The following is a 27,594-nucleotide window of genomic DNA, read 5'->3' as shown; positions in this document are numbered from 1 at the left end:
TTTCTACAAATATTGTTTAATTATTAATTATATAGAAGTACTTTTGGAGAGCCTAAACTGTTCCTGATAGTTTTCATGAGTCACCTTATTTGATTATACCAAAATGCCCTTACAAAATGGGAACGATCATACTCATTTTACAGGTAAGGAAACCAAGGCTTAGAGTAGAAGTTTGCTCTAGTTCAGACAGTGTATAAGTGGATGGCCAAGGATTGGAATGGGTCTTTTTGCCTCCAAAGTCTCGTGATTTTCAACACACCCCCTTGTTTCTCTTTGGTAATGATCTCTCCTGGTTCTCATTTCTTACAGCCAACCTCTCCCTCCGCCAACCTAACCTGTGCTGGGTCACGCCATCTCCTCTCTTCTCTCCGGGCCCTCGTTTGCCTCTGGAACTCCTTCAGTCTAATGGCTTCAGATACCATCTGTAGTTGCTGAAGACTCCCTAACTGGTAATTCCAGTCCAAACTTGGGATGCAAATATTACTGAACTCTAGACTTATATATCCAGTTAATTACCCAATGCTATTTGCATGTGTAATGGACATCCCGAACCTAACATACCCCCAGATGAACTTCTGATATTCACCTAACCTGTTCCTTCATCAGTCGTCATCCCGACAGTTGACAATTCCAATTTTCCAATTGCTCAGGTCAAAAATCTTGATGACACTGTTGTTTCCTTTTTCACCCCAAACCCAAATCCAAGCCATCTATAATTCTGTTGGCTCGATCTTCAAAATATATCCAGAATTGAGCCACTATCAACACCTCCACTGCTATAAACTCCACCAAGCTGCTGTTATCTCCTGTCTGGATTATTGCATTGGCTTCCTCACTGGTCTCCCTACGTCTGTTCACAGCCCCAGAGTGATCTTCTTAAAACCCAAGTCAGATCATGTCATTCATTTTGTTCAAAATCCTCCAAAGGCTTCCCATGTTATTACAGCAAAAGCTCATGGCCTCACAGTGGCACACAAAGTTGTCACGATCTGTCTCTTGTTCTTTGTTATATCTGTAGTGCTAAGAACAGTGCTCAGAAGGTAGCAGGCACTCAGCAAGTATTTGTTGAATGAATGAATTTATAAGATGCTTCTTTACAAAGTGCTTTTACATCTATTCTCTGGTCATTCATCTTTATAGCCTTGCGAAGCAGTGATCCTCGTATCCGTCTTAAAGAGCAGTAAAATAAGGCTGAGAGGGAAACTTGTCTGAAGTGCACAGCGAGTTGATGGCACAGGCCAGACTAGATCAGAGGTTCAGATCTCAAGCTGGAGCTTTCTGCTCTGCAGATGGCAAAGCGTGAAACTGACTAAGGCCTGGACAGGGAGTGTCAGCTCAGTTATCTAGATGATAGCTGGACTGTTGTAAAGATTAAATAAGATAATGTAAGGCACTTAGCACAATGCCTAACACATAAGAAATATGAGGCATTGTTATTTTATTATTAAATTGTTATAAGTGGTTGATGCTGGTGGCTGGAGGGGGTAGGGGTAGGGGACAATGGTCAAAGATAGTTTAGGAAAAGTTTCAAGAACAAAAATGATCTGATGGAACTGTTTGCTCTATGTACATTAAAATAATAATAATTTATTCAAAAAATTTTATTAGTAAGAGAGTTATTAGTTAAAACTAACTTCATGTCCCACATAAAGGTGGATTATCCCTTTTGCCTGTACCTAAAAACAAATGGGCCAGCTACAGAGGCCCAGAGATGTGTAGGTTAGAGAAGTAGGGAATTGGGTAAAGAAAGATGAAATTTAAAAGGAGAGAGACAAAAGTCAGGAAATACAGGGCTATGGGTGGCCAAGAGTGGACAGAGTAGGAGGTAAGGATGGAGAGGGGCAAGAGATAGAAAAGGTTATGGGGTGGGGAGGGGAGGAAGAATAAAGGGTAAAAGGAAAAGAGAGGGAGAGAAAACAGGGTTTTATGCCCTCAGTTTATTCCTTAGTATAATAATAGCCAACACTTACTGAGTGCCTATTATGTTCTAGGCACTGTTTGAAGCAGTGGCAGTGCCTCATTCAATATTCCTGTGATATGTCTGCTCCTGAGCATTTGCTCTACCCTTCTTGGATTTAACATCCCTGCTTAATCCTGTGTGACTTTCATTGTCTTCTAGTGAACGATAGCCCATCCCACTGATGTTGACTTTACATGTGAGTAGCAGTGGCTAACTGCATGTGTGTGGACACAAAGTATAGCCCATCCCAGAAGAAGCTTTGGGTCACTGTGTTTCTGCCACCACTCTGTCCTTCCCCTCTGCCTCAAGAATAATATGTCCCGTGTAGGGGCTGCTCCTTCAGCCTTCAGCCCAGGATGAGAAGACATGTAGAGCGGAGCCACATAAGCCCATTTGGATCCACCTGCAGTCACATGTAACAGGCCAGAGAAGTAAACACTCTTGTTATAGCCACTATTGTTGTTGTCACTTGTTACTACAGCAAAGCTAATATACCTTTCACAACCGTAAGAGATAGGAATTGTTATAATCCTCATATTACAGATGAGAAAATGGAGGCAAGTAACTTGCCTAAGGCCACAAGTGGCAGACAGTTTGGGTCCAGAGCCTATGCTCTTAACCTCTACCTAGCAGTATCTCTCAAATAGAATTCCAGGTTATTTTTAAACAAATTATTGAAATTGGTCACACTTGATATTTACAAAACAGAAAACTGAAAGTGGGGGTGGGAAAGGAGGGAGGTACAGTCAGGGTAGCAAAGATAGGCTGTGTTCTCGTAATAGCACATCTTTCAGGGAAAACTGGGTCAAGAGAGGCCAGATCCCTTAATGGCTGGGGTTCCTCTGGGAAACGGCTTGCAGTGGGGTCCATTGTGTCCCTGAGCCCAGTTGTATTGGAAGGGCTCATTGTAGGAAGAAGAGGCTTCTGGGCTGAGAACAGTCTTGGCAAGACAGCTTCCTTTTACTATGGCTTTGTCCCTTGCATCCCACTCCCTTGCAGACAGACAGAGACACACACCAAAAAGCACTGTCTTAACAGGGAGCACTGCTGCCTTGGGTCTGCATTTGGCAACAATGCAAAAGAAGCCGGTCACATGTGTGGCCCAAGGGCCAAGTGCGGTAAGGAGCGGTCTGTCTCCCATGAAGGGCCCCTGAACAAGGGTTCTGTCCACCAAGACTGAGACTTTGCTTTCTGTTTCCTTTGGGTTCTCTGGGAAAGGAAACTCTGGGAATTCCCATTCCTGAGTTTGCAGAAAACATCTCTGTTAGAAGCCCAGCCAGGAGGCAGCAGAGCCCCACCCGAATGCTGGGAGTCCAAGGGCAGGTCAGCAGCTGGCGTTCTCCCAGACAATCACAGCTCATGGGGGCTAAATACAGCACTTGCACTTGCTGTTTTTACATTTGGAGAGGCTTGAGTCCGACTGCCTTTCCTGCCCGATCATGGCTGAGGGACTGAGGGGCAGGGAGGCTGCTGCCCAGCAGGGCACCTGACAAAAATATCCCACTGCTGCTTTGCAGCTGCAGGGCACCTGTGTCCTGCCCACATGGGCACATTGTGTATTGCCAGCTTCTCCACAGATCACCTGATCCGACAGGATAAGCCTTGTGCTTTGTTTCCCTAGGACTAAGGGGCCAGATGTATCCTGGGTGAACGAATGGCTTTATTTTAACAGTGGGAAGGTCTTTAATCCATTTTCTGGTAAACATTCTAAGCAGGTAGCATATGGTTGTCATTGTGGGAAAAACAAGCTGGTTTTTGATTCCTTCTGGTAATTTGCTCTGGGCAAATCACCCTGTTTTTCCTGAGTTCAGATCTTTTGCAATCATGTTGATTTTATCCTGTATTTATTATTCTTCCTGGTTCTGGAGGCCTGACCTGGGAAGACTGTCCTGTTTTAAGAGAGGACACTCATCACAGGAATCTTCACTTTATCTTTGGATAACATTTACTACCTGCGATACCAGTGAGTTAAGCAACATATGACAAATAATCTAAGCTCTGTGGAGAGAGGCACATGGAACTCCCATACAAACCATCAGGAAACCGCAGAGCCAAACAGAGAAAGTCTGAAATTGTGGTGTCAGGGTGAGCTGAATTAGCAGCTTTTCAAATTGCCTCTGAAAAGCAAGTAGTGTTGATAAAAAGTTTTGTAACCCCTCAGATGATCGCAGAAGTGCACAGGCATACCTTGTTTTATTGTGCTTTGCTTTATAGTGCTTCACAGGTATTGCATTTTTTTTTGTTTGTTTTAATTGAAGGTTTGTGGCAACCCTGCATTGAATAAATCTATTGGTGCCATTTTCCCAATAACGTTTGCTCACTTTGTGTTTCTGTGTCACATTTTGGTAATTCTCACTGTGGACAAAAAAAATGTAGACAGCCATTTCAGTAAACAAGAAATGTTGGTGCTATCAAGACATCAGCCACTGCAGCTGCTCCAAGGGGTGCACCCTGAGGGCAGCTTAGGATGGAGAAAAATAGGATACTGGCCCTAGATAGTTAAGATGCGTATCTAAGGAATAATTTTAATGAACGCAGACTCTTGCATCTTCCCATACACCAAAAGGCACTAAAATCATTAACTTGAGACTTCTGCTTTTTGTGATCAGCAGTCATGTTTTGGTGTTCAACTACATGTTTGGCTTTTTTTTTTTTTTTTTTTTTTTTTAAGCAAAAACTCCTGCATATCTTGGTTCCTCTCTTACCTCTTTGGAACAGTTCCTCAAAGCTGTCTGACAGGCTGTCTCGTGGGATATAGTTCTCAGTAAGGTCCCCAAATAAAACGTAACTCACAAATTTTAGGTTGTGTGTTTTTTTTTTTCAGTTGACATCACAATTTTCAAGCCTTTCATTATTATTATATTTGTTATGGTGATCTGTGATCAATAATCGTTGATGTTACTATTGCAAAAAGATTACAACTTGGCTCAGATGATTGTTAGCATTATTTTTAGCAATAAAGTATTTTAAAATTAAGGTACGTACATTGTTTTTTTAGACATAATGCTATTGTACACTTAATAGACTATAGTAGGGCATAAATGTAACTTTTATATGCACTGGGAAACCAATTTGTGTGACTCACTTTATTGTGATATTTGCTTTATTGCAGTGGCCTGGAACCAACCCTGCAACATCTCTGAGGTATGTCTGTACATTTTCCCCCCCTTTATTTATTTTTTTTTTTGCGGTACGCAGGCCTCTCCCGTTGCGGAGCACAGGCTCCAGACGCGCAGGCTCAGCGGCCATGGCTCACGGGCCTAGCCGCTCCGCGGCATGTGGGATCTTCCCGGACCGGGGTATGAACCTGTGTCCCCTGCATCCGCAGGAGGACCCTCAACCACTGCGCCACCAGAGAAGCCCCCATTTTCCCCTTTTTGTACAACTTGTTAGTGATTTCTTAGCTATGTTATTCAGAAGTTAGTTTTGATAATTCTATTTCACAAGTGACACGTATCAAGACAGGCCTTAAATGAAGTAATATTGTAACGACTGAAAGAAAACAAAACAACTGGGATGTTTACAGAGGGTTTCTTCATCTGATGGCTTCCCATGTGCCAGGCCCTGTCTGCTCCAGGGCTGGCAGGCCTCTTCAGGCTAGAATGTCACACACACTCTCTTAGGCAAGTCGGGCTCAGCCTTGGGCCTCCTTCCAGGGACCTTCACCATCTCTCTGCCCTGCTGGCCCCCTGACCATCCAGGGTGTGTGGCCTGCTTCTCCCAGGTCTTGTCTGAGACTCCTGAACACAGGGCACAGCATGGCTCTGTCTTTGTCCCTCTAGGGCTGAGCACAGGTCTGGCACAAGGCGGTCCCTCAATTACTGCTGAACAATGGACAACAGTTGTCCTTGACCTGAGCTTATAAATAACGGTCTGGGAGCTATGTCACTATTTTACTGAGGAGCCCTGTTTGAGTCGTTCTCTACCCTCTCCTAGACCCTGTCGCCATGCTCCACCCCCAGCCCTGCAAGATTCCCGAGGTCCTCCTGATGCTGGGACTCTGCGATTCGGGGTGACCCTTGTGCTTGTTGTCCAGGCTGTCTACAGACCCCCACCAATGACTCCTCCTCTGTGCCCTGCAGCTGCCTCTGTCCTGAGGCCCCACACCAGCCCCAAGAATGTGCACGGAAAGGAAGGAGTCGTGTCAGTGTCATGAGCCGCGGGCTGTGGCTCAGCTTTGGTTCTTCTGCCAAACTCGGCCACGCGTACTGTGGGACAAGAGTGTCAGAGGTTAGAGCAGAGGGTCAGGGTGGACACACACAAGCAAAAAAAAAAAAAAAGCTTGGACCTAACTCCTTCAGTTCAATACAGCACACCTTTATTGAGTACCCAGGAAACTATGCTGCCAAAGGCGAGCAGAGACAGCAGAGACTACAGCAGACCTCCCCTGGGCATCTCTGTGCCTGCCTCTGTGCAGATGGCGCCAGGTCGGGGCAATCCTGTTGTGAAGTTCACCCTGAACAGTGGGTTCTATTGGCACGGCTGCTCCCAGGCTCTGTTCTTTATGGGCGCTGCACAAGTCACCGAGGGAATCTCCCTCATATTGAATTTCTATATTTGGGAGACTTTATCCTTTTTCCCTTTAAGCCACTATCCATGGGCCCCAGTGGGAGAATTTGGTCTCCAGTTTGCTCTGTTTTGGACAAACACCTCACATGACCAATGTAAACCGTTACACAATTTTTGCAAATGCCTTCTTGTTCATTCCAGAAGTTCTCCATCAGCTGACAAACCCAAATTGTTCTGCATCTGGCCCCAGGGAATTCAAAGCCCTTTCTCCCCAAACAGACATTTTTCCCTTGGTGGCCCTTTGATGGGAAGTATTGAGAGGGGAGGAACACACACCCAGAGAGGGCAGGAGGCACACAGGTGTCCGAGGAGAGCAGCAACGGGGCAGAGCGCGGCCTTCCCAAGCCACTGCCGGCAGTCCCTGGACAGCTCCTGGACCCGCACGCACCCTGGCAGCACCCTTTCAATGCCACGTGGGTCACCTCCTCAATGTGATCAAATTGACATATTTCTTGCAGCGAGCTCCTTATAAGAATCCCTTCAGGTCTTGCTGAGGAAGCTCAGAGTGCGTGTTGCAGAGAGAAGATGGGCTGCTGGTGGTCTTACTCCCAGTCTGACCTCTGCTGCCGGGGCACGGGGCTATGTGAGGCTCATGGAGTGACATCAGAGGCTTGAGGGCCAGGGACGCCATGGTGAAGTGATGGCTGGGAGCATCGCACATCCCATACCCGCTGGCAGCCCTTGCTTTCCCCTGCGGAGTTTCTGAGTGGCAGCATGAGACGAGGGCAGACGGGGGTCTAGTGGCTCATGTGTTTGAATGAGGATAAGGGCTTGTGATTCTGGGCTGGGCACTGGGACAGCAGATGGAGCCCACGCCCTAGAAACAAGGTCACTTCCTGCTCTACTGAGCAGGAGACATGTGGAGTGAACAGGATTGGCCATGCTATCCAGCTACATAAGTGGCCCACGTCACAGCTTCAGGGCTGCTCACGGCCCAGGCCAGTCTCACACGCAGACCCCACCCAGCAAGTTCCTGGCTCCTCAGGCTTAGGTCTGGGCACTGTGAGTACTCACCTTGGAGCCAAGAGCCAGGGACATGGGACTCATGCTACCTAGGCAGGTGGACAGGTAGAAACGCGGGTGCTGGATTCCTCAGCCAGTGTGACCAATCTGTGTGACAATCAGGGCCCGGCCACCAGCGCTCAGAGTGCGCTGGCTGCTGGGGGCTTCGGAAGAGGCAGGTGCTGGTGGGCTACTTGGTCTCCACCAGCTGCTCCAGGCGCTGTAGCATCGTCAGACGCAGGGCTTGGAACCTGGAGGGAAACACAGCCAAGAGGACTCACTGATACTGGAGGGGACAGGGAGGGGGCGAGCAAGGGAGCACATAGATGCTGGGCCTGGAGACCCACGACTCCTGACCGGCTGATTAGTGGCCACTATCTCTCCTCTGCCAGGAGAGGGAAAAGCCAGGCCCACATCCCACAAGACCACTGGCTTTGAGGAGCAGTCAAACAGGGCTGCAGACCCTGTCAAGCTTCAAAGCAGAATGATCTTTCTATTCCAAAGATTCCCCAGTACAAGATATGGGGATATATGTATATGTATAGCTGATTCACTTTGTTATAAAGCAGAAACTAACACACCATTGTAAGGCAATTATACTCCAATAAAGACGTTAAAAAAAAAAAAAGATTCTCCAGTACAGACAGGAGTGTGCTGGAGTATACAGGGCGGCAAAGTAGGCATCAGGAAGCCTGCGTTCAAGCCCGGGCTCTGCAGTCACGTGGTGCTGCCTCCTTATCTCAGGCCGCTGTTTCCTCTCTGTACATCGAACAGGCTGACCAGGTGACCCTCAAGTCCTTTCTAGCCACGGTGACACTGCTGACTGCATGTAGACCGTTTCCTCTGATCGAGGTCTCTGCTGACTGCCTGAATGGGGCCTGACTGCACACATAGAAGCCTTTCTAAGAATCATTCAGCCAGATGCCAGAATCGGAACCAGTCCCCTGACCACGGGCCCTCACAGCAGCCTCTCTCCTTCCCTTCCTAAGAGGGACTCTGGGACCGAGCTTCCCCTGCAGAGGGAGAGACAGATCATTGGGATGTGCAACCTGGCTGACCTCACACAGCTGGGCCCTGATGTAGCTTCCCCAGGAGCCAGCAGGTAACACCTGCTCACCTTTCCATTGCACTGGTCCCCTGCACCTGCAAACATCACCTGGTGCAGGCAGTTCCAATAACCGCTGCTGTGGGGCAGGCTTAGAATTCCGGCTAGCGTGAAAGGCCCAGGCGAGGCTGAAGGTGCACAAGCAATTCCCCTCTCGGTTGCTCCTCCAGAGCAATGTCACCAGCAGAACACACAACCCTGGTCCAGGGCCCACCCGTGCTCCTGCCTGACTCTCCTGGGCATTTTTCAGCAGCTTGTGCCTGTCTTGTGCTGGTGAGATTGCCAAGGCTAGATGAGTGGTCTGGGCTGCATCCCCCTATTTTGGCAGGCTGTCACCCCAGCTTGGTGTCAGTGTTGAGCAAGGGGTCAGAGGGCGGTGCTGGGGAGCCAGGGTGAGCAGGTGTCCCCGAGCTGCGTGAGGACACCTGGCACACCTGCAGGAGAGAGGTCTCCCAGCCCCCGGCCTGGGTGCTCGGCCCTGCAGACTTGCCCTGACGTTCAGTACCCACGACTGGCTCTTTAAGTGCTGCTTACTTCATGGTCAGTTTGATTATTTCTCTTTCCTCCTCTTCTTTTAATTTTTCAACAAAACTGTCCAGCACCGGCATTTCAAACTTAATGTACTGAGCGACCTAGAAAATCCAAGAACATTTTAATGTGTTTTAAATTAGAAGCCGAAAGTGTGTTTTCTTTTCCTCGTGGCTTCCATAGTGGCCGATTCAGCAGTCTTAAATCCAAGGAAGAGGCTGTCCTGCTTTCCTCCCACGCCCAACACTGCTCTGTGTGTACCAGGATGGGAGGATGGAGCCCATTCTTACCTCAAAGGCAACTATGATCCCTGGGAGGAAAGATTAAGCTGAATTTTAGGAAGAGCATTCAATAGTGAGTGGAGTTACACTGGGTGTTCTCTGGGGGTGGGGTGGAGACGGTGGGAATGCCATTGTTTTTAACAATGGAATGAAACTACACTAGTCTGAATGGCTCAAGGGATACAGGGTCACTGGGCCTTCTCCTTGGGGTCCACACCCTATAAGCCTTTTCTGTGCAGGGAGTTTGGAAATGTGCCCATTGCCCAGCCAGGACTCAGGCTGTCCTGAGACACAGACCTCCACAGGGTCCCTTCCATAAGCCCTAGTTAAGCCCTAGTTAAGGAGCCCTTGTTGTGGGTCTTTAATGCAATGACAACAAAACACGCTCCAATGAAGGAAAAGATTCTATCTGTCTGAAGGGGAAAGGCCAGGCTGTGGTTTTCTAAGACCCAACTTCTTATCTCCCCTGAGCCAGCTGATACATCTGGTGGTGGCTGACAGGAAGAAGAAGGGCTGAAACCAATACTGTTCTGGTCCTTCAGAACGGCCATGGGGGCCCTGGAAGCATCGCCCAAGAGGGCTCTGCCCAAGGTCACCTTAAGAGCCCTTGGGAGTCCGCCATGCTGTCCCCCAGCCCGTAACTCAGGAGCAGGCCTCCCCGAGCCTCAGCCCTCACTCACATCGTGGGGGACTTCCTCGCCCAAGTCAGCTTCCATCAGGAATATCCTGGCGATCTTCTCACAGGGCCCGTGCAGGATTCTGGAAATCAGTGGGTACTCGGAGTCTTTTAATTTTGTCCTCTCTGAAAAAGAAGGTGGTGGACAAAATTCATGGCATCTCTGTGTCTCTTTGTTCCAGGACAGGAACGTAATGGAAGACCGGTGTCCAGGGGGCCTGGCAACACTGCCAGGTGTTGTGTGATGGACACTGCCCTGATGATGTGTGATCCTGTCCTTCAGTGAAGGCCCAGCTCAGAGAGGAACAGTGGCTGAAAGGAGCAGGGGATGGGGAAGTGGACTTGGGGAGGCCAGGCCTGCTCAGTTATCAGACCTGGGCTGTGCAGCACTGGACATAGGGCCAGGCAGTACAAGTTCTGCAACAGCAGTTCTCAGTGGGCGAGGGGCTTCTGATCTATCTTGAAGACTCAGATGCACATTCCTCCCCACTCCCTGCTGAACCTACTGGAGAGAGCGGCTTACCATGTGGTTTTGGTGGGATTCTGAAAGGGATGACAATGTGCCTGGATTTGGGCCTGGGAGGGGTGCTCGTGGTGGGGGCATAGCATGTCCCAAGGCCAGGAGGGCACCTGCCCCGTGCCCGCTGCACAAGCCAGCCCAGCCCTCAGAGAAGGAGCACAGCTGGTGAGCTTGCCAAATGGACAGGGACTTTTGTTTTCATGATCGGGAAGCAAAGGCAGACACTTACCCCCAGACTCGTGAACGATGTAGAGTGCAAACTCACTGGGACCATTTTCCACCTGCACAGGCAGTAACAGGAAGTCAGAACATGGCCTTTCCAGACAGGAGAGACAGAGAGGGACCCCTGGTAATAACCACAGCCTCAGTGCCGCACACACAAATCCCCAGGGACCCTCCCCTCTCTCTGCTTAAATTCCCAGAGATGCCAGCTCAGGTGAGGAAACCCTGGTCATCCTTCTAGCCAGGAGCCATGGCTTTCCCCAGCCCCCTCCCCCAACAAAACAGCAAACCACCAGCAACTGGGGCAGGGCCGTCTGTGGCCAGACTTACTCGGAACTTGTTCAGCAGCAGGGTGAGCACCTGCAGGGTGGTCATGGTGCTGTTCACTCTCACGTTGGTCGTGGACCCATAGGCGGGAGTAAACACGGAGGTCTGTACAGGAAGGGGGAGGCAGTTCAGGGCAAGTCCAGAGGGGACACGGGGCTGACATCACACAGGGTCTGGGCATACTGTCGGCCAGATGGTGCTGAGCAGGCTGGAGCAGCAGGCGAACCTGGGCTTCGGGAACCCCTGCGTCTATCCAGCCACAAAGATCCACACACAAGCTGTGCCCAGATCTGGGCACGCGCAGGGAAGCTGTAACAGCTCACATCTTACAGAGGCCTCTAAGAAAGATGCCTACAAAGCTATAAGGTCCAGCTCTCTGGATTCCAGGAACCAGGGCCGTAGAAGTCACTCACAAGGGGCTGGGGGAACCAGTCTCTCCTTCACTCTTTCTATCAATCAAATCACCAAGTGTCTGCCGATCCTAAGGCTGAACATTCTCGAATCTGTCCACTCCTCTCCATGCTCCCATCGGTGCCTGAGGTGAGCCCCTCTGCTTACACTGCATCAGCTTCTCAACTCTCCCCTTCCAGTCTCTGCCCTTTCAATCCATTACCCACACTGTTGGCCAGAGGAACAACCTTTCAGAAATTCTGCAACTCAAAGGTGTTCTGGATCAGCTGTGTCAGCATACAGTCTCAGGCCCCCCCAGTCCAGACTCCTGGATCAAAATCTGCATTTGAGGGCTTCCCTGGTGGTGCAGTGGTTGAGAGTCTGCCTGCTAATGCAGGGGACACGGGCTCATGCCTCGGTCCGGGAAGATCCCACATGCCGCGGAGCGGCTGGGCCCGTGAGCCACAACTACTGAGCCTGCGCGTCCGGAGCCTGTGCTCTGCAATGGGAGAGGCCACAACAGTGAGAGGCCTGCGTACCGCAAACAAACAAACAAACAAAAATCTGCATTTGAGGAAAATGCCCCGTGATGCTATCTGTAGGGTACACTTTGAGAAGTACTGTCTTACAGCATATCCCACAGCCTAGACAGTGCCATCCATGGCTCCTCTCATGTTATGCACATGTGATACATGGTTCCCTCCCAAGTACCCTGTGCTCTAGCCACATGGCTTCTGCACAGTTATGGGGGCCTGTGACATTCTCACAGGTATCTTGCCTTTGTTTATGAGACACCATCCATGAAAGTCAACCGGGGCATTGTCTGAGGCTTATTAAGTCCTCAATGATCACCAGCTAGGTAGTAAGCCTGCTAAACACTTTATATATAATCTTTGATTTAATTCTCACAACAGCCCTTAGAAGTACCTGTCACTAGTCCCCTTTTCTTAGGAAAGACATGGAAGCTTGGACAGGTTAAGTGGCTTGTCAGCATCACCCATCTAGAAAGGGCAGAGCTGCCCCAAACCCCATGCTTCACCACTGTGGCACAGGGGCCTCCCTGCATGTCTGACTTCCGTGTGGGTAAGCCCCTCCTTGCTTTCCAAATTCCAATTCACACATTCCTCCTGTATGGCCCTAGCTCTGCTTTTCCCAGTAGGGGCTCGGGGTGCATGAGGGACTTGTTCAGTGTCCACAGCTGGTCCCCAAGTACCAGAGCCAGACTCAAACTTGGACCTGCCTTCTGCACAGTGAAATGTAGAATGCCTCTGGGTGATACAGAAAGCCAGCCTAGGTTCTCAGTTTCTAAGAATATAGAATACAGAAGTCAGGCTATTTCTAGGAGAAGAAAGGTCATGTCAATAAGACATTGTTAGTGTTTCTTCTGCCTGAAGTCTTTTCTCAAGAAGATACCAACCAACTCCAAGTAGGAACAAGGGTACCGTGGCTGTTTTCCTGTCTCTAACCACAATGGTTTTCCCCTCACAGAACACATTTGAATCTAACAGGCCAGGGCAAAGCAGTGAAAACAAGTACTAAGTTTTACCCAGTCTGGAAATCAAGCCAACATTACTGTGAATAAGAACACTTTTGGAAAATAATTGAGTGAAGCAATAGTGTACAGTTCTAAGAAATAAAACCTGGAATAACAACCCCAGGAAGTTAATTCTAGGAATTTTTTTTTTTATTTGTTGCCTGTGACTCAAGTACTTTGTTGCCTGATTTCTAGGGACACTGATTCTGAATGCATGTAGGGCAGGGCGAAAAAGAGGGAGCCCCTTACTCATCCAGGAGATGTGAATCAACTGTCCAACATGCCTAAGACACTAACTAGTTCCTGTCCTGGAAGGTACTCAATTTGCCTGGAAGAATGGGTCTACATTTCAGCGCAGGTAAGTCTGTGACTGGGGGAAAATCTGCCCTTACTGGGGCCTGAATGGGCAGTGTATTGAGTGTTGGGCTGGCTGGCTAAGAAGCCCTTCTTGGCAGGATGGCTCCAATGGACATGAAAGGCTGTGATGAAAGCCCTCACTGTTCATTTGTTCATTTCAAAGGCTACAGAGTGCTCAGACATCTCCATGTCCCTGTGACATTTGCAATGACTAACGTAAGGTTTAATGTGCCCAACACACCTCTTGGAGATGACTCCTTTAGAGTAGAGGTGAATGTACTGAAGATAAACCCCGCTCTTTGGTACCTTGAGTCATGGAGCAAAAAGCTCCTTTTTAGGAATGTAGAACTAGAAAGAGCCTAAACCCGTGCAAATAGTCTTTCTAAATTTTTGAGTAATCCCTTAAAATAGCATATCAATATATATTCAAATACTAGCAAATGGTACTTAACACTTTAAGGACAAAACCCCTTTGGAACAAGATTTACAGAATACCCAAGTCAGATGGTGGGTTCTTTGGCTAATCTAGACATTCTTAATCTCTGTTTAACTTCAGCCCTGCCTCCCCCTCCCTCTCTCAGGAAACTACTCTCAAATAGTCCTGGGTTTTCCTGGATTTAGTCAAGATAACCTATTGTCCCTCATTAACACTGGCTGCAAACCTAGCAGGGAGTGGAGGGAGGTCCTGATGGTGAAGCAGGGTCCTTTCAGCCTGCCTTGCTGAATTCTTCATCCCGAAGTGCAGGGCACCCCAAGAATGGCTTGAATGGCTCCCAGCAGACCTCACCTGGGGGACTGTTCTTCAGATCTGACCCTGAGACCTCCCTTTGCCCAGGCTCCCCTTCCCCTCCCATGAGTCATCACCTATCAAGAAGGCAGCTGCGCAGCTGCTTAACCTAAAAACCTTGGCTTCCAATTTCCCAGTGCTGCAGGATGTGGCTGTGTTACCAGGACACTCCCCATCTAGGGCCTCACCCAAACTGCCCCTCCTGCCTTTTATAGTAACAATCAACTTCTCCTTTTACAGTTTGGTTTGTTTACGAAATGATGTCATCTGGGGAAGGAGCTCTTTTTCCTGAGGTCAGTACAATACTTGGACAAAAGGCTAAGTGCTGGGAATCAGGAGCAGTGTGGGTTCTCTGGGACACAGATACACGTGCTCCTGGGCACACCTCAGCCTAGTTGCCTTAATCTACCAAGTGAAAATGACAGTAGGGGACAGGACGTTCCCATATGAACTGAGCTTGGGTGGAAACCTCATAGAAAATCACCTTATTAAAAGTGAATTTGGGGCTTCCCTGGTGGCGCAGTGGTTGAGAGTCCGCCTGCCGATGCAGGGGACACGGGTTCGTGCCCTGGTCCGGGAGGATCCCGCATGCCGCGGAGCGGCTGGGCCCGTGAGCCATGGCCGCTGAGCCTGCATGTCCGGAGGCTGTGCTCCGCAGCGGGAGAGGCCGCGGCAGTGAGAGGCCCATGTACCGAAAAAAAAAAAAAAGTGAATTTGGCATCACTTTCCAAATATCCATGCAACTTTTGAGAATGAATTGAGAGTGAGTGTGTGATGGAAAAATACAGGCTTTGAGGCCATGAAGTGGAATGATATTTTGATGTGACTTTGGGCGAGACAGTTCTCCTCCTGAACCCGTTTCTCCATCAGGACAGGGGCATGACCACATCTGCACACAGGGCTATGGTGAAGGTGAATTCTGGCATGACCACCATGGAGCCCGGCCTACAGAAGGCCCAGTGGTTACACCCATGCTTGGGGCTGTTCCCTGTGGCCTCAGCTTCAGGGCCCGGGGGAGAGGCCAGGCTGGGACATCACCTTGTGGTTGTAAAAGTGCCCGTTGATAGAGAACCGATGTCGCCGGATCCTCTGGGCCTCACCGGGGGTGCGGCACCTGGGCCGCCTCTGGATCACACAGGCTGCATCGCTCTTGGTCCGCATAAGCTGTGGGGTCTCCTCGTCCTCCTCCATGGGCTCTGTGGTGAGAAGTGGATGAGGGGGTCAGGCTGGGGTGAGGGCGGTGGTGACAGGACTGCTCCCGTGGTGGTCCCGAGTGTGGAGCGTGGCTCCCTGTAGCACTGGGCTGCAGTAGACGGCAATGTGACCGCTGTCCCTGTGACGGAGGCTGGGGTCCAGCCTGGGTGATGCCCACTTTGCAGACGGGAAAGGTGACCCCCAGACAGGATAACCTGTGTCACCATGCCACATGGCCATAAGCCTCTGGGCCTCCGTCTCCAGGGACCCAGAATAGGACAGCCCCAGCCCTGTCCTCTGGGACAAGCCCTTCACTAAGTGCAAGGGGAGAGCACAAAGAGGACAGACACACAGGTATGGATCCTGGCATGTGGGGAAGAGGTCCCAGGTGCCTGCAAGGCCAGGAGGCAGCCGCACCCTCTGCTGATGTTCTCTCCTTTCTATAAGGATGCATGTTGCAGGGACTCAGGCAAAGTACATCACCTGTGCAAGCCTCTGATTCCTTTTCCCTAGATGAGGAGTCGGTAAGAAAGCCTCTCCCGCGTGGAGAAGGGATGTAGCAGGGGCTGCTGCTGAAGGGAAACAAGCCATTCTTTGCTACTCCACAAAGCTGATATTCAGAGACGGTGGTCGTGAGCCAACCCCTCGCTTCCTTCCCACCCCAGATGAGCAGGACAGGGTCCTGGGCAGCTCAAGGCCCCACTAACCTGAGCTGTCTCTGGAACTCTCCTCCCTGGGTCCGGCCTGAGCGCTTGGTTCCTGGGCAGTGACTCTGCCATCCTGAAGAGGTGGCTCCTTTCTGAAAAGAGACAATCGTGGTGCTCAGTGGGCTGCAGGCAGAGAAAGGTAGCTCAGGTCAAAGAGAAGGGGCTGGCTGCCTTTGTGGACAGGACACAGGCAAGAATCAGGGCAGGCAGAGCTGAGGCCAGGATTTCATATTAAGTCAACGTAAAAGATTAAAAGAAAAGCAAAGGATCGCCCCAGTGTCTGCTGGAAGGAGAGGGAGTCTGTCCTGAAGACCCGGTGTCCTGTGCTGGGCGCCGTTGCATGGACACAGGGACACACACAGTGCCCACGTGCTGCTGGGTGCTGGGCTGAGGCAGCTGGCATCTGCGGCCACATGCCGAGGGGGCTCTCTGGGCTGCCCTCAGGCCTGCGGGGGTCGGGCAGCAGCAAACTCGAGGGGGCCAACCTCCAGGCCTCTGAGCAGGGTGGTCTCCAAGCCAGGGTAGCTGGTGGTGGGCTGGAGAGGGAATGGGCGTGATGGGAAGTAGCTACACGCTAAGGAGGAGCCTGCAAGGAGTAGACAGAGCATCCAACCCAATGCTCAGAGGCCTCTGAGGGCCCTTGTCTGAGACTGCTCGTGTGACCACTTTTACCCTCCTTTCTAAGGAGCCCATCCAAACTCTAAGCTCTAAGTCTGTGCGGCTCAAAATTTGCTATGAGTGACCAGGGATACATGGGGACGCCCCAGGGGCGTCAATGTGTTAAGGGCTCTCAGAGAAGCAACTTTACTTAAATTTCTGAAAGGGAAAATGTTTTGAATTTCTGACTCTTAGAAGGATTTATTACATGCAGAAGCAAGCAAAACACAGCAGCAAACTGCCTATCTATGGGGTGTGGTGGGAAGAGGCAAACGTCCACTAAAACGATAAGGCAGGTAGAAAGCCATTTCATCCTGATCGAAACATTCTTCGGATAGTTAAATAAATCTGATATTCAATTCTGATAAATTTATAAAAATAAATTTTGATATTGGAATAAAAGCAGAGCAGTAGGAGGCTAAAGTTGTGTGCGTTTTTAACATAGAACAGGAGATGCTGAGATGCTTAGCTTGCAGAGGGTGTTGGAAGCCCCCCACCTAGAGCCCTCTCTCTCTCACAGACAAGGAAAGTTTGAGAAGCACAGCCAGAGGTGAGGGGAGCCTGGAACGTTCTCCAAGAGGGAGGTGACTTGGTTGTCATGGAGAAGGACCACCTGGGGGTGAGGCTGCAGGTTGGCAGGTGAGGTCATGGGCTGAGGCCATCACGGGGTGACAGGGATGAGGTTGGGTTATCCTGTCATGCTCCTGCCCCAAATGGGAATGGGGCTAGGCTGAGAGCAACTTCCCCCGCCCCCGACACCCCAAACGATACTTTCGGGTTGAACGGGTGTCACGGAGACCACCTGGCCCCGCCCCACCCAGCCTGGCACTCACGGGCGTCCTGGTGCCCAGGAGGCAGGGGAGAGATGCACGCGCTCCCTGTCATCCTGTATCTGGAGCCGGATGGGCCGCCTCAGTCCCCAGGAGATGTTGAGGAGCCCCTCGATGATCAGAGCCCCTTCTTCCTGTAGGGGAGCCACACGGGTCAGCCTCTTCCCCCAGAGCAGCCGCGCTCAGGGGTCACGGCCCACCCTCCCCACCCGCCCTCAGGACTAAGCCCCTGCCCACGGGACTCACCGTGCACTCAGGCCTCCCCAGACACGCCCTCTCCTCTCTGGCATCCTGTCCTCCTTTGAGGGAAGGCCCACGAGCTTCTATGTGCTCCAAGGCACGCGGCCCGGGGCCGAGAGGAAGCCTGAGGCGTGCCCTTCCACCGCCTGGGCGCAGGGTCTGGGACAGGGCGGCTGAGTCAGGTGTCCCACAGGAACGCGGCCGCTGTATGGCAGGCATGTCCACAGAGCGGCAAGGAAACACGTTCCAGGGAAGCACGGCTGTGCAGACACCAGTGCAACACAGGGCACCTCTCCACCCACTGCTGCACCTGGGCAGGGGACCCACGGTCAGCTGGCCCTACTGGGCATGTGCCGAGGGCACTGGATCCCATGCCGACGAGAGCAGAGGTGGACTAGGACAGTCCCCACACTGTTCCCATTAGTGGCCTGAACCCACCCCCAGATTACCAAGCTGCCTTCTTTCCTGAGGGCCAGTCTTGCTTTCCTCACCACCTGGGATATGGACAGTCCCACATCCCACCACTGGCACACACGCTCGGAATATCTCCAACAGCTCCCAGCCCATGTCCCCGACCAGCCTTCGTTTCCCAAGGTCTGCAAGATAGCATGGCCACTCCCCTGCCACCAACCCTGAGGTCCTAATCGACAAAGTCCTCCAGAGGCACCCTCAGCTCCCACTTGCTCCCCTCAGGTCCTTGATTCTGCCCCTCTGACCTATTTCCGGCTCCTGTGTAAGCGCTACCACATCCAGGCTCCCTGTGTCCAGCCTCATCACTCCCACACGTGTGCCTGGCCAGGCTGCTTTGTCTGCACCCTCAGAGCACCTGCCAGAAGCCTTCTCAGCTTCACGCTTCCACGGAGTCTAGGTCTTCCCAGCTATGTGCTCCTAATCTGCTTTGATACTGGTCTTTTGGCAATGAACTTAAATCGTCATTCTCCCAAAGCCATCTCAAGCACCATTTTAGATTCACAAATGCCATTTCTTTCTCCTTGCTGACATCAAAAGCCCCGTGAGAAGAGGGACCTTGTGGAAAATGTCATATCCCTGGCAGTGCTTACAGAGGTGTCCTGCCGTGTCGATTTCATGGTTAGTTAGTAACAGTTTAAAACACCCTGCCATACACGGAGAAAACATTTCTCCTCTGTTCAAGTTTATCAAAAATACACATAGGGCTTCCCTGGTGGCGCAGTGGTTGAGAATCCGCCTGCCAATGCAGGGGACGCGGGTTCGTGCCCTGGTCCGGGAAGATCCCACATGCCGCGGAGCGGCTGGGCCCGTGAGCCATGGCCGCTGAGCCTGGGCGTCCGGAGCCTATGCTCCGCAACGGGAGAGGCCACAACAGTGACAGGCCCGCGTACTGCAAAAAAACCCCACAAAAAACCAAAAAAAAACCCACAAAAACAAACAAACAAAAAAACACATAACTTTCTGGAATGGCCTTGCACTATTTGCTAAAAAAGAAAACAAACAACAACAAAAACCCAGAGCTGTTTTTGATAACCACTGATGCTACACAGGCACAGATATGTACCTAAAGATATGTAACTGTATGTATGTAATATGTAACAGATATGTAACTGTAAAGGAAAGACTAGATTGATCCACTGCAGTTAAAAGTCCCGTGGGGATAGTAAGAAAACCCAAAGTGGGGTTCAGGTCTTTGTTTTCAGACTTAGCTTCAGATGCCTCCGTCAGATGTTGACAGGTCGCTGGAGACAGCCTCTGCCCCACCAGGAACACATCTCGGTGTGTTCATTCATGGACATGTTTATTCATGGACACCAGCCCCATGATGGACTCTGGGTGGAGCAGATGAAGCAGACACAGCCCCAGACCCTTTGATGCCCTGGGGGCACCGCTGGGGCAGGGGCAGCAAGGCTGGACATACTGAGGCCAGACCTCCAAAGGTGCTGTATGAAGGCTCCGGGGACCTTGCCATGAAGAAGGAGGCAGGGGGACTTGCTCTGGGGAAGCGAGGGGCTGAGGCAGAGCTGCTGCCTCTAAGGTCAGGGTTAAGCTATGCTGGGGACCAGCTGGCCTGACGTGACTCAGGCCTGGTGTCCCTGCACAAGCGGCATGGGTGCGCCCAACCTGAGCCCCCTACCACGGCTCTACTGCCCCCCAGCCTGGCCCCATCAGAATGGAGGGGAGGCCCTGTCAGCCTGCAGCTTTCTCTGATCAAATCAGAGAAGCCCAAAGTAGAGAAGAGGGACCTCCAGGGCAGCCCTCACCACGCAGGTGGGGAAGTAACAGGACGAGAACACAGGTCCCGGGGCCTGGACTTTCTACAAGTTGGGAAATCAACCTGGGCCCCCTAATTCTATTCCAGTCAACACCTCCCTCCTCAGTTCAGCCTATTGGCTTATTTGCTAATTGCTAATGAATTCAAAGAGAGCCAGAGAAACAGACAAAGGCTCTACAGAAGCATCCAGATGGAAGAGCCATCGAGGTGGGACTTGGTGTGTTTAACTGAAATCCTGATCACGGGTTGGCCGCATGCCTTGGCCCATGAGAAATACTCTAGCCAGAATGCATGAACTTGGGACTGCCAGCTCCTCCCGCTTGCCTCGGCATCTAGGGTCTGTCCAACAATTAGACTTCGGACCTGAGCTTCTGTCTCAGTAACTTGCTTTCCATCCCCTGCCTGTGGGAACAAGACAGGTACCTTCCAGGTGGGCCCACGGCTAAGTGGATGATGTGAGGTCTGTCTGAGAAGGGCATGGTGCTGGCTCTCTATAAGGGCTTTCCCAGGGTCACTTGCCTCTCCCTCAGCTGCCTCCCGTGCTGACACACTTACCCCTGAACACTAGCAGTGGCCTCCCAATGCTGGCCAGGTGTTCCTCAGTCTCCCTGTTAGCTGCCCTTTAGCCCACGCACAGTGGCAAAGTCAATCCTTCAAAGCAGAAGCCAGACTCGTGCACCCTTGTTCAAATCATGCAGGGTCTGTCCATCCCCTTCAGAGGAAAACCCAGTGTCCATGCCAAACCCACTGACTTCTCCCCACCTGGGCCAGTCATATGGGCCCCTGGCTGTCCCCTGCCCAGCAGACTCTTGCCACAGTGGCTTTGCACATGCTGCCCCTCCACTGGGAACGCATGACCCTCGTTTGTTCAGCTCTCTGCTCAAATGTCCCCTCTTACAGAGGACCCTCCTGACCCCTTGACCACAGCGCAGCTGGCCTTTTCTTTGCAGCTGTAATCAGTACCCAGCATCACAGCACCCATCCACTGAGTACTTAATTCTTTCCCTCACTAACAGCTAAGCTCTAGGACGCAATGATTTGTTCACTGCTTACGTCCTCTGTACCTAGAACAGTCACTGGTGCACAGGAGTACTAATTAGATACCTGGGGAACAAAGAAACAAACCAGTTATCATTTGAAAGCACCACATCTGGGAAGCAGCAAGACCAGGACCCTGCAGACTGCCCCTGGTTCCAGAAGAAGGTGGGCACATCCCAACTCCCAGCAGGCCCATGGAGCCTGGCCTTAGCCGCCTCCAGGCTGAGCCCTGCATCGCTGTGTCTGGCAAGGTCCCTCACAGGTGCAGACCCAAAGCTCTGCAAGAACTAGCACCGGACCAGAGTGTCCTGGGGTTGCAGGGTACTAGTGTTAAGGTGTAGTGGGGACACTTCTAGGCGGAGGTGGCAGATCCTAGGGCTGCTTGTGGGAGCCCAGTGGAGCCCCCTGCCTCTCCCAGTGGCCACCCCACCCCTGCCTTGCAGGGTAAACATTCCCAGAACGTCCCACAGGCGCAAATGCTTGCTCCAAGCTGGCAGCTGGGCCAGGCCCCGCCCGCCAAGCTGTTTTCCTCTGACAGCCTTCCTGAGAACTGCTATTTTTGGCCTGTGTGACAGTAACTGATTGCTGGTGGAAAGGTATAAAAGCAGCTGCCAGGCCCCGAGGTTCACCAGATAGCTCAGGGAGGATTCCACTCTGGACGGTGGCACATCATACAGAGGCCGTAGCACATCTTCCTTGTCGTCCTCCTCCCAGCAATCTGACGCCAGACACAGGGCTCCAACTGCTGGACCCTGATCCCTCTGCCTTGAGCTTCCTGGGGGCTTTCTGTGGACTTCCTTGCTCATCCAGCTCCCCTGCTACCCCCAGACCTCCTCAGCTACAGGTAAGAGACAAAAAGGTGTTGGGTATCTTTGAAGCAGTTCTCAGCCTGGGACGTGCACAGCCTCACTGCGGGTTAGAGACCAGGATGCAGCTAACTGCTGTAACAACAGCTGCGGAGGGCTTTATATTCATAATGGAATTTCCCATGAGGTGTCATTCCATAAGTTTTTCCCAACACCCCTGAGAGGTGTATTTTTAACCCCATTTTATGGATGAGTAAGTGGAAGCTTGGAGAGGTGACTTTGCCAAAGGACTCCGGGTCAGGAACTGCTAAGTTTGGTTTTAAACCCAGGTTTCCTCTGACTCCAGTCCGTGAGGCTGGGTTCTCTGATTTGTACAGGTTCTTGAACAACAGTAATGATAGAATCTTAAGTAATGTTAGCAGGAAGAGCCCAGGAGTTCGAGCCTGGTCTTGGATCTGCAGACTTTAAACTGCTCTCAGACATGTGATTCACCCAGGCAGCCTCAGGTGGGGAGGGGACACAGGAAGGGTGTCAGGATGGCACATTAGTCCCTCACCCCAGTCCTCTGTCAACCAACAGGTTGCTACTTCCTTGTGGCCGGCAGCCATGAGGTCCCGGCTTTTGCTTTCTGTGGCCCACCTGCCCACAATTCGGGAGACCTTGGAGGAGATGCTGCCCGGTGGGCCTGGAGAGGACCCCCCCGCCTCCCCTAGCCTGGATGACTACGTGAAGTCCATCTGTCAGCTGGCGCAGCCCACCTCAGTGCCGGATGAGTCTGCAGGGAGGGTCCGACCCAGTAGACCCCACCGGCCAGCCCGTTCCCGTGAGAAGAGCTGCACCACTGGGTCCCTACAGGACATCACCACCCGCTTCAGTGGCCAGCAGCCCACACTGCCTGGGGCCAGCACTGTGGACCCCCTGGACTGGCTCTTTGGGGAGTCTCAGGAAAATCGGCCAAGTGGGAGGGACATGCCAAGGAGGACTGGATCCTCTGCTGACCCCTGGGCTTCATGCAGACAGACGGACAGTGGCAAGGCCCGGGGGGGTCCCAGAGGGAGGCTGAGTGATGTCAGGGCTCCAGGGCACTCTCTGCTGAGACTGCAGAGGGACTGGCACCAGTGCTCCCAGGCTTCTGGGCAACTTCGCCAGGATGCAGTTTCCCCAACAAGCCCCCGTCCCAGCAGCGTCCTTAGAACTCTCTATTTGCACCTCCCCGTGATCCATGAACTCTGACCCCTCCCCAATAAAGACTTCTGCAGATAACATACAGGTCTGCGTCACCTCTCCACCCTCTCCCTCCCCCCACCGCAGGTGGGCACCGCCCCTGGCAGGTCTCTGGGAGGGAACAGAGCCTCTACAGAGAGGCTCCCTGCTTTGGCAACTCATAGTGAGACCCCTCTCCGAATAAGAGTCTATCTCACATGATGTGGCAATCGATAACGCATCCCATCTGCACTGCTCCTAACTGGCTGATCACCTTGGGCAAGTTATTTTAACATCTCTTCCTTGGTTTTCTCACGGGTAAAATGGGGGTAATTAACGGGACCTGCCTCCTAGGTTGTGCTGATGAGTAAATGGGCTAAAACGCACACACATCCTGGGGCGCACGTTACAAGCCCACACATGGAGTAGCTGTTGTTTACGTGGCTACCTCACAGGTGGGGAAATGAGTAGGTGGCGGGAGAGGAGGAGCAAAGGCCTCAGCCCCGGTGGTTTGAGAGCCAGGCCCTGGGCACTCGCAAGTCAGCCCCATGGCTCCCCACAGCCCTGCTCCCCCCAAGAGGCCCATGAGCAAACGGGGGGTCTCAGCAAATGCACCTGCTGTGTTTCGGGGGTCTTGTTACTGGGCCACCCGCGGGTACCTCAGTGGCTCCACATCACAGGTCCTGTTGTGTCGTGGGGAGTGTTTTCCCCACGCTGACGGCCAAGACAGAACCTGCACCAGCTCAGCCTGCAGGGCACCAAACGACTGGACCAGGTGGCCCTGTCCCCCACCCCACCATCCCCACCCTTACCTGCCTCCACCCAGGGGCCACTTACCCGTGGGGCAAAGCGCAGGGTGTTGTCCAGGTGCCCTGCTCTTGGGCAAGTTCAGGGGCCAAGGCCTCACTCCACATGTCCATGGGTCCCCCACAGCCCTGGGTCCCTACATCCTGGCAAATCCCAGTTGCCAGGGGCACCTGGCAAGCAAGGAGGTGAAGGTGAGGGATAGGGGAGGGGGCTTTCCTCAGGGAGACAGGTGAGGCATCAGAGAACTCAAAAGAGACAGGCTTAAGACCCATTGCCCTGTTCTCTTGGGCCAAGCCAGAGCTGGCTGCCCTGGTCAGCGTGGGAGGGACAGAGGAGAGGAGGAGGATGGAGCTGGGGCCACGGGCAAGCTCATGGCCAGGTTCAGTTTCCTCCACCTCCTTGCCCTATGGACTAGCAAACTACTTTGCCTTCCTTTTCTCTCTCCCCTTCCCTCCCTCCATCCCTCCCTTCCCCCCTTTTTTTCTTTCTTTCTTTCTTTCTTTCTTTAAAATATTTTAAAAATTGCTTTGGACATTTACAATATTTATCTGTCCTCTTTTATGTGTGTTTTGTGGGGAGGCAAAATGTAAACCATGAATTTAAAAGAAAAAGTTTCAGACAAGCAGTTTACTTAGTTTCCTGATCTGTAAAATGGGGACAGCAACGCCTGTCCTTCATACCCTACAGTGGTTGGGGAAACGGTACAAATAAACTTGGAGATGGAGTTATAAGCACTGTATACAAATTTTCCAACTGTCACAACCGCTGTGTCTCTGGTTGACTCAAACCTCTGGGTCCCTGACTTTCTCCAGCAAATATGTGTGGGGCAGGCTTTGGCCAGAATGTCCTAAGGAGGTGCTGAGGAGGGCTGACCTGCTGAGTGGGTGCCTGGCTGGTGACTGGACTGGTCAGGCTTACTGGGCCAGCCTCATAGCAAAGCGGTGTGAAACTAGGATGACGCTGGCTAATCCCCCCAAGCTCAGAAATCACACTGCTGCATCTGGGGAGATCAGATAGGGCCAAGGAGATTCCTGGGCTCTGGGATCCTCTGCTAATATCCCCGACGTAAAAGAAGCTAATGACACCTTCAGAAGGTGCCAAAACAAAACAAAACAAAACAAACAGATGAATAAAGGGCTGGGAGAAGGGGCTTCTGGCAGTGTCCCAAGCTCCTGAGGACAGAACAGCCGAACAGAAAGTCCTTGTGGTGGGGCGCTATGGAGCAGTCTCATTCTCCTCCCACCCACCACTGAGACAGGGAAGGGACACAAATGCCCCTCCCGCCTGGAGAGACACACTGGAAAGCACTCAGGAACCCCCAGGGAATACATCCACGGGCCTAGCACTCACCAGGGACCGGTGGTCTGTCTGTCAACCCTGTCATTCCTGCCTTCAGGCCTTAGAAGAAGGGGGATCATTATAAGAGGGAAGGGGACCCCTGGCGGAGGGAAGGTCCTTCCCTTTCTTGCACTAGTGCAGGGGGCCAGGGGCTGAGGTCCTACACTGGGTGTAGTGTGCGCTCAAGCCACCAGGGGGAGCTTTGAGCCTACTCAGAGCTGAGCGCGGGGCGGGGTGGGAGGCTGGCTTTGGCGGGGGCCACACACCACACACCAGGACATCAGGGCCCTACGGCCTCCAGCTCACACAGTCAGCAGCGATATATTTGCCCACTGGCATTTCCGGGGTGGTCCATTATTCTCTAGAGGCACCAACCAGCCTGGTTAAAATGCTTTGCTCTCTTCAAAAGGCACAATTGCTCCCAGTTGATCACGCTTTTCATTGTAAAACAAGCAAAATGATCCCAAAGGCAAGGTTTACAATGAAGGAAGCTAGTGCTTCGGCCTCCTGAGCGGGGAATCCTTTGTTCCTAGTTCTGTAGAAGCTGGGGGAAAGTTCACAGGGAAATGCCTGCCCCAGGGTGTGGCCCCTGCCAGTGACACATTTCAACTCTCTGAGTTCTGCGGGCCCCAGACGAGACAGTGGACAAGAAACTGCCCCAAACTGTAGCAGCCAGGCTGAGGCTGCTCCGGGGCAGGCCCAGAGACAACAAGTTGGGTGGGGGGTTTCTTACAGAGCCCCTTGCGGCGCTAGGAGGGCATACCCGAGGCTGAGCTCCCCATGCTTAGCTTGGGGGGCAGGGGTGACGAACTGCTTTCCGAGTCCCTGAGGCCTGGTGAGTCATACTCAATCAAGACCTCCACAGACCTCCAGAGCTTAATGCTGGCGATGGTATCGCTGTATTATACACTTCTCTGCTCAGGCCTTGGAGCCACGCCAGAGTCTTTGACTTCCTTCAGGGTCATCTTGGGCCAGAGACTCTAAGACCCTCAGTTTCTTTGTTTGGAAAATGGTCACTCCTCCCTCACAAAGCTCTTGTACTACAATAAATACAATAGAGGCAAAGCTCCTCTTGTCTGCCCTGCCCTCAGCATCTGCAGTGCCGGGAGAGCCCAGTCTCAGGTGGCCCAGCAGCAAGTTCTAGGAACTATCAGTCTCTGAGGCCCAGAAGGTCCCAGGTCAGCAACCTGAGGACCTGCAGAGTCCCGGACGCTGGGTGGTGGGTGAGTCACCCAGAGACGTGGTGTCCCAGGACCCAGTCACGCATTTCAACATTAGAACTCCCGACTCCCAAGCCGGTAGCCTGTCTCTATGGTGGCGGTCACCTCCCAAAGACACACACTCCCTCAGGCCAGCACACCTTGGCTGTTAAGGCTGCAGAAGGTTCCTGAAAGGTACTTTCTGGCTCCAATGAGATCAGGTCAGACCCTCACACCTTCTTTAGGGTTAGAAATATGAAAATCCCTGCCTGTGGGATGTTAAGTTCCTGCCTTTGGGGCCAGCAGGAGCACCTCTTCCCCACTGCAGGGTCCTGTACTCCTCCATGTGGACGGTCCCATCACACAAACGGGTCTGGGGCTTCCCAGTCCCTCTCCCCACGCAGCTGTTCCTACAGAGGGGATTGTTTTGGGGAATCCCAAGTGCCAAGATCAAGCTCTTAGACTAGCTGTTCTCAGACTTGGCCTTCATCGGAATCCCCGGGAGGACTTATCAAAACACAGCTGGGACGGTGAAGAGTTTCTGATTCAGCAGGCCTGCGGGAAGGAGGGTGATAAGAATTTGCAGTTCTAACCAGTTCTCCGGTGATGCGGAAGCTGCTGGTGTGGGGACCACGTTGAGAACCATCATGATCTTAGAGCAATCCCTGGATGGCCCAGAGCTGAGGAACAGGGTCCAGTCAGAAGACCCCACCCCATGCCTTCAGCACAAGAACTGAAGTGAGCCCAACTCCTCACTTAGCAGTGCAGATCAAAACTGCCCAGCACGCTGGGGCTCAGGACTCATCCCAACTTGCTCCAGGCCTGCATCTGCTGGTTAGTTATCTAACACCTATGCACAGGTACCACACCATGCCTAGCCGAGGGGATGCAGGAGTAGTAGGGCACTTGGCCCAGGTCTAGGGGCTTATCACTCAAGTAAGAAAAGAGACAGTGAAAGCAGAGATAGTAGGATGCTAAGATCAGAGCCCTGCGGGCAGCAATAAGGAGCTGGGCCAGGGAGGGCTGCTGAGACAGGTGTCAGAGGCTGCTCTGCAGAGCAGCTCGAGAAAAG

The 27,594-nt window shown here is 52.1% G+C and overlaps 2 protein-coding genes and 1 long non-coding RNA gene across 5 annotated transcripts in view; 2 read left to right on the top strand and 1 right to left on the bottom strand.

The window, feature by feature from the left end:
* The first annotated feature begins 54 nt into the window (after positions 1 to 54).
* Positions 55 to 13,506, top strand: LOC308620647. The gene is made up of 4 exons (XR_014016351.1): positions 55 to 143; positions 310 to 449; positions 5,073 to 5,104; positions 13,310 to 13,506. It is a non-coding gene; the product is annotated as an uncharacterized lncRNA (long non-coding RNA).
* The window catches only part of RASSF4 (Ras association domain family member 4), a 36,556-nt gene continuing 14,303 nt past the window's right edge, over positions 5,342 to 27,594 (bottom strand). For 2 of the 3 annotated variants that reach the window (XM_081240420.1, XM_081240419.1), the window contains exons 4-11: positions 17,650 to 17,780; positions 16,160 to 16,251; positions 15,297 to 15,454; positions 11,194 to 11,295; positions 10,871 to 10,922; positions 10,126 to 10,247; positions 9,171 to 9,268; positions 5,342 to 7,782 (exon numbers count right to left, since the gene is read on the bottom strand). In XM_081240420.1, the coding sequence (XP_081096546.1) occupies positions 7,722 to 7,782; positions 9,171 to 9,268; positions 10,126 to 10,247; positions 10,871 to 10,922; positions 11,194 to 11,295; positions 15,297 to 15,454; positions 16,160 to 16,251; positions 17,650 to 17,780 (816 nt within the window). In that variant the 3' untranslated portion in view covers positions 5,342 to 7,721. The remainder of the gene's footprint in view (positions 7,783 to 9,170; positions 9,269 to 10,125; positions 10,248 to 10,870; positions 10,923 to 11,193; positions 11,296 to 15,296; positions 15,455 to 16,159; positions 16,252 to 17,649; positions 17,781 to 27,594) is intronic. The other variant, XM_081240421.1, reaches the window with a different exon arrangement.
* DEPP1 (DEPP autophagy regulator 1) lies at positions 21,889 to 23,240 on the top strand. Its single transcript, XM_081233663.1, has 2 exons — positions 21,889 to 22,013; positions 22,555 to 23,240. The coding sequence occupies exon 2, from the start codon at positions 22,582 to 22,584 to the stop codon at positions 23,206 to 23,208; it is 627 nt and encodes a 208-aa protein (XP_081089789.1). The 5' UTR covers positions 21,889 to 22,013; positions 22,555 to 22,581; the 3' UTR covers positions 23,209 to 23,240.

This window comes from Mesoplodon bidens (genome assembly GCF_964165515.1).
Source record: "Mesoplodon bidens genome assembly, chromosome: 1".
Taxonomy (NCBI): Eukaryota; Metazoa; Chordata; class Mammalia; order Artiodactyla; family Ziphiidae; genus Mesoplodon; species Mesoplodon bidens.
The sequence above is the reverse complement of the archived record's forward strand: the minus strand, read 5'-3'. Positions and strand labels throughout refer to the sequence as shown.

What these genes read in the sequence shown, in the direction of transcription:
- DEPP1 (XM_081233663.1), top strand. Translation starts at nt 22,582, where the DNA reads ATGAGGTCCCGGCTTTTGCTTTCTGTGGCCCACCTGCCCACAATTCGG.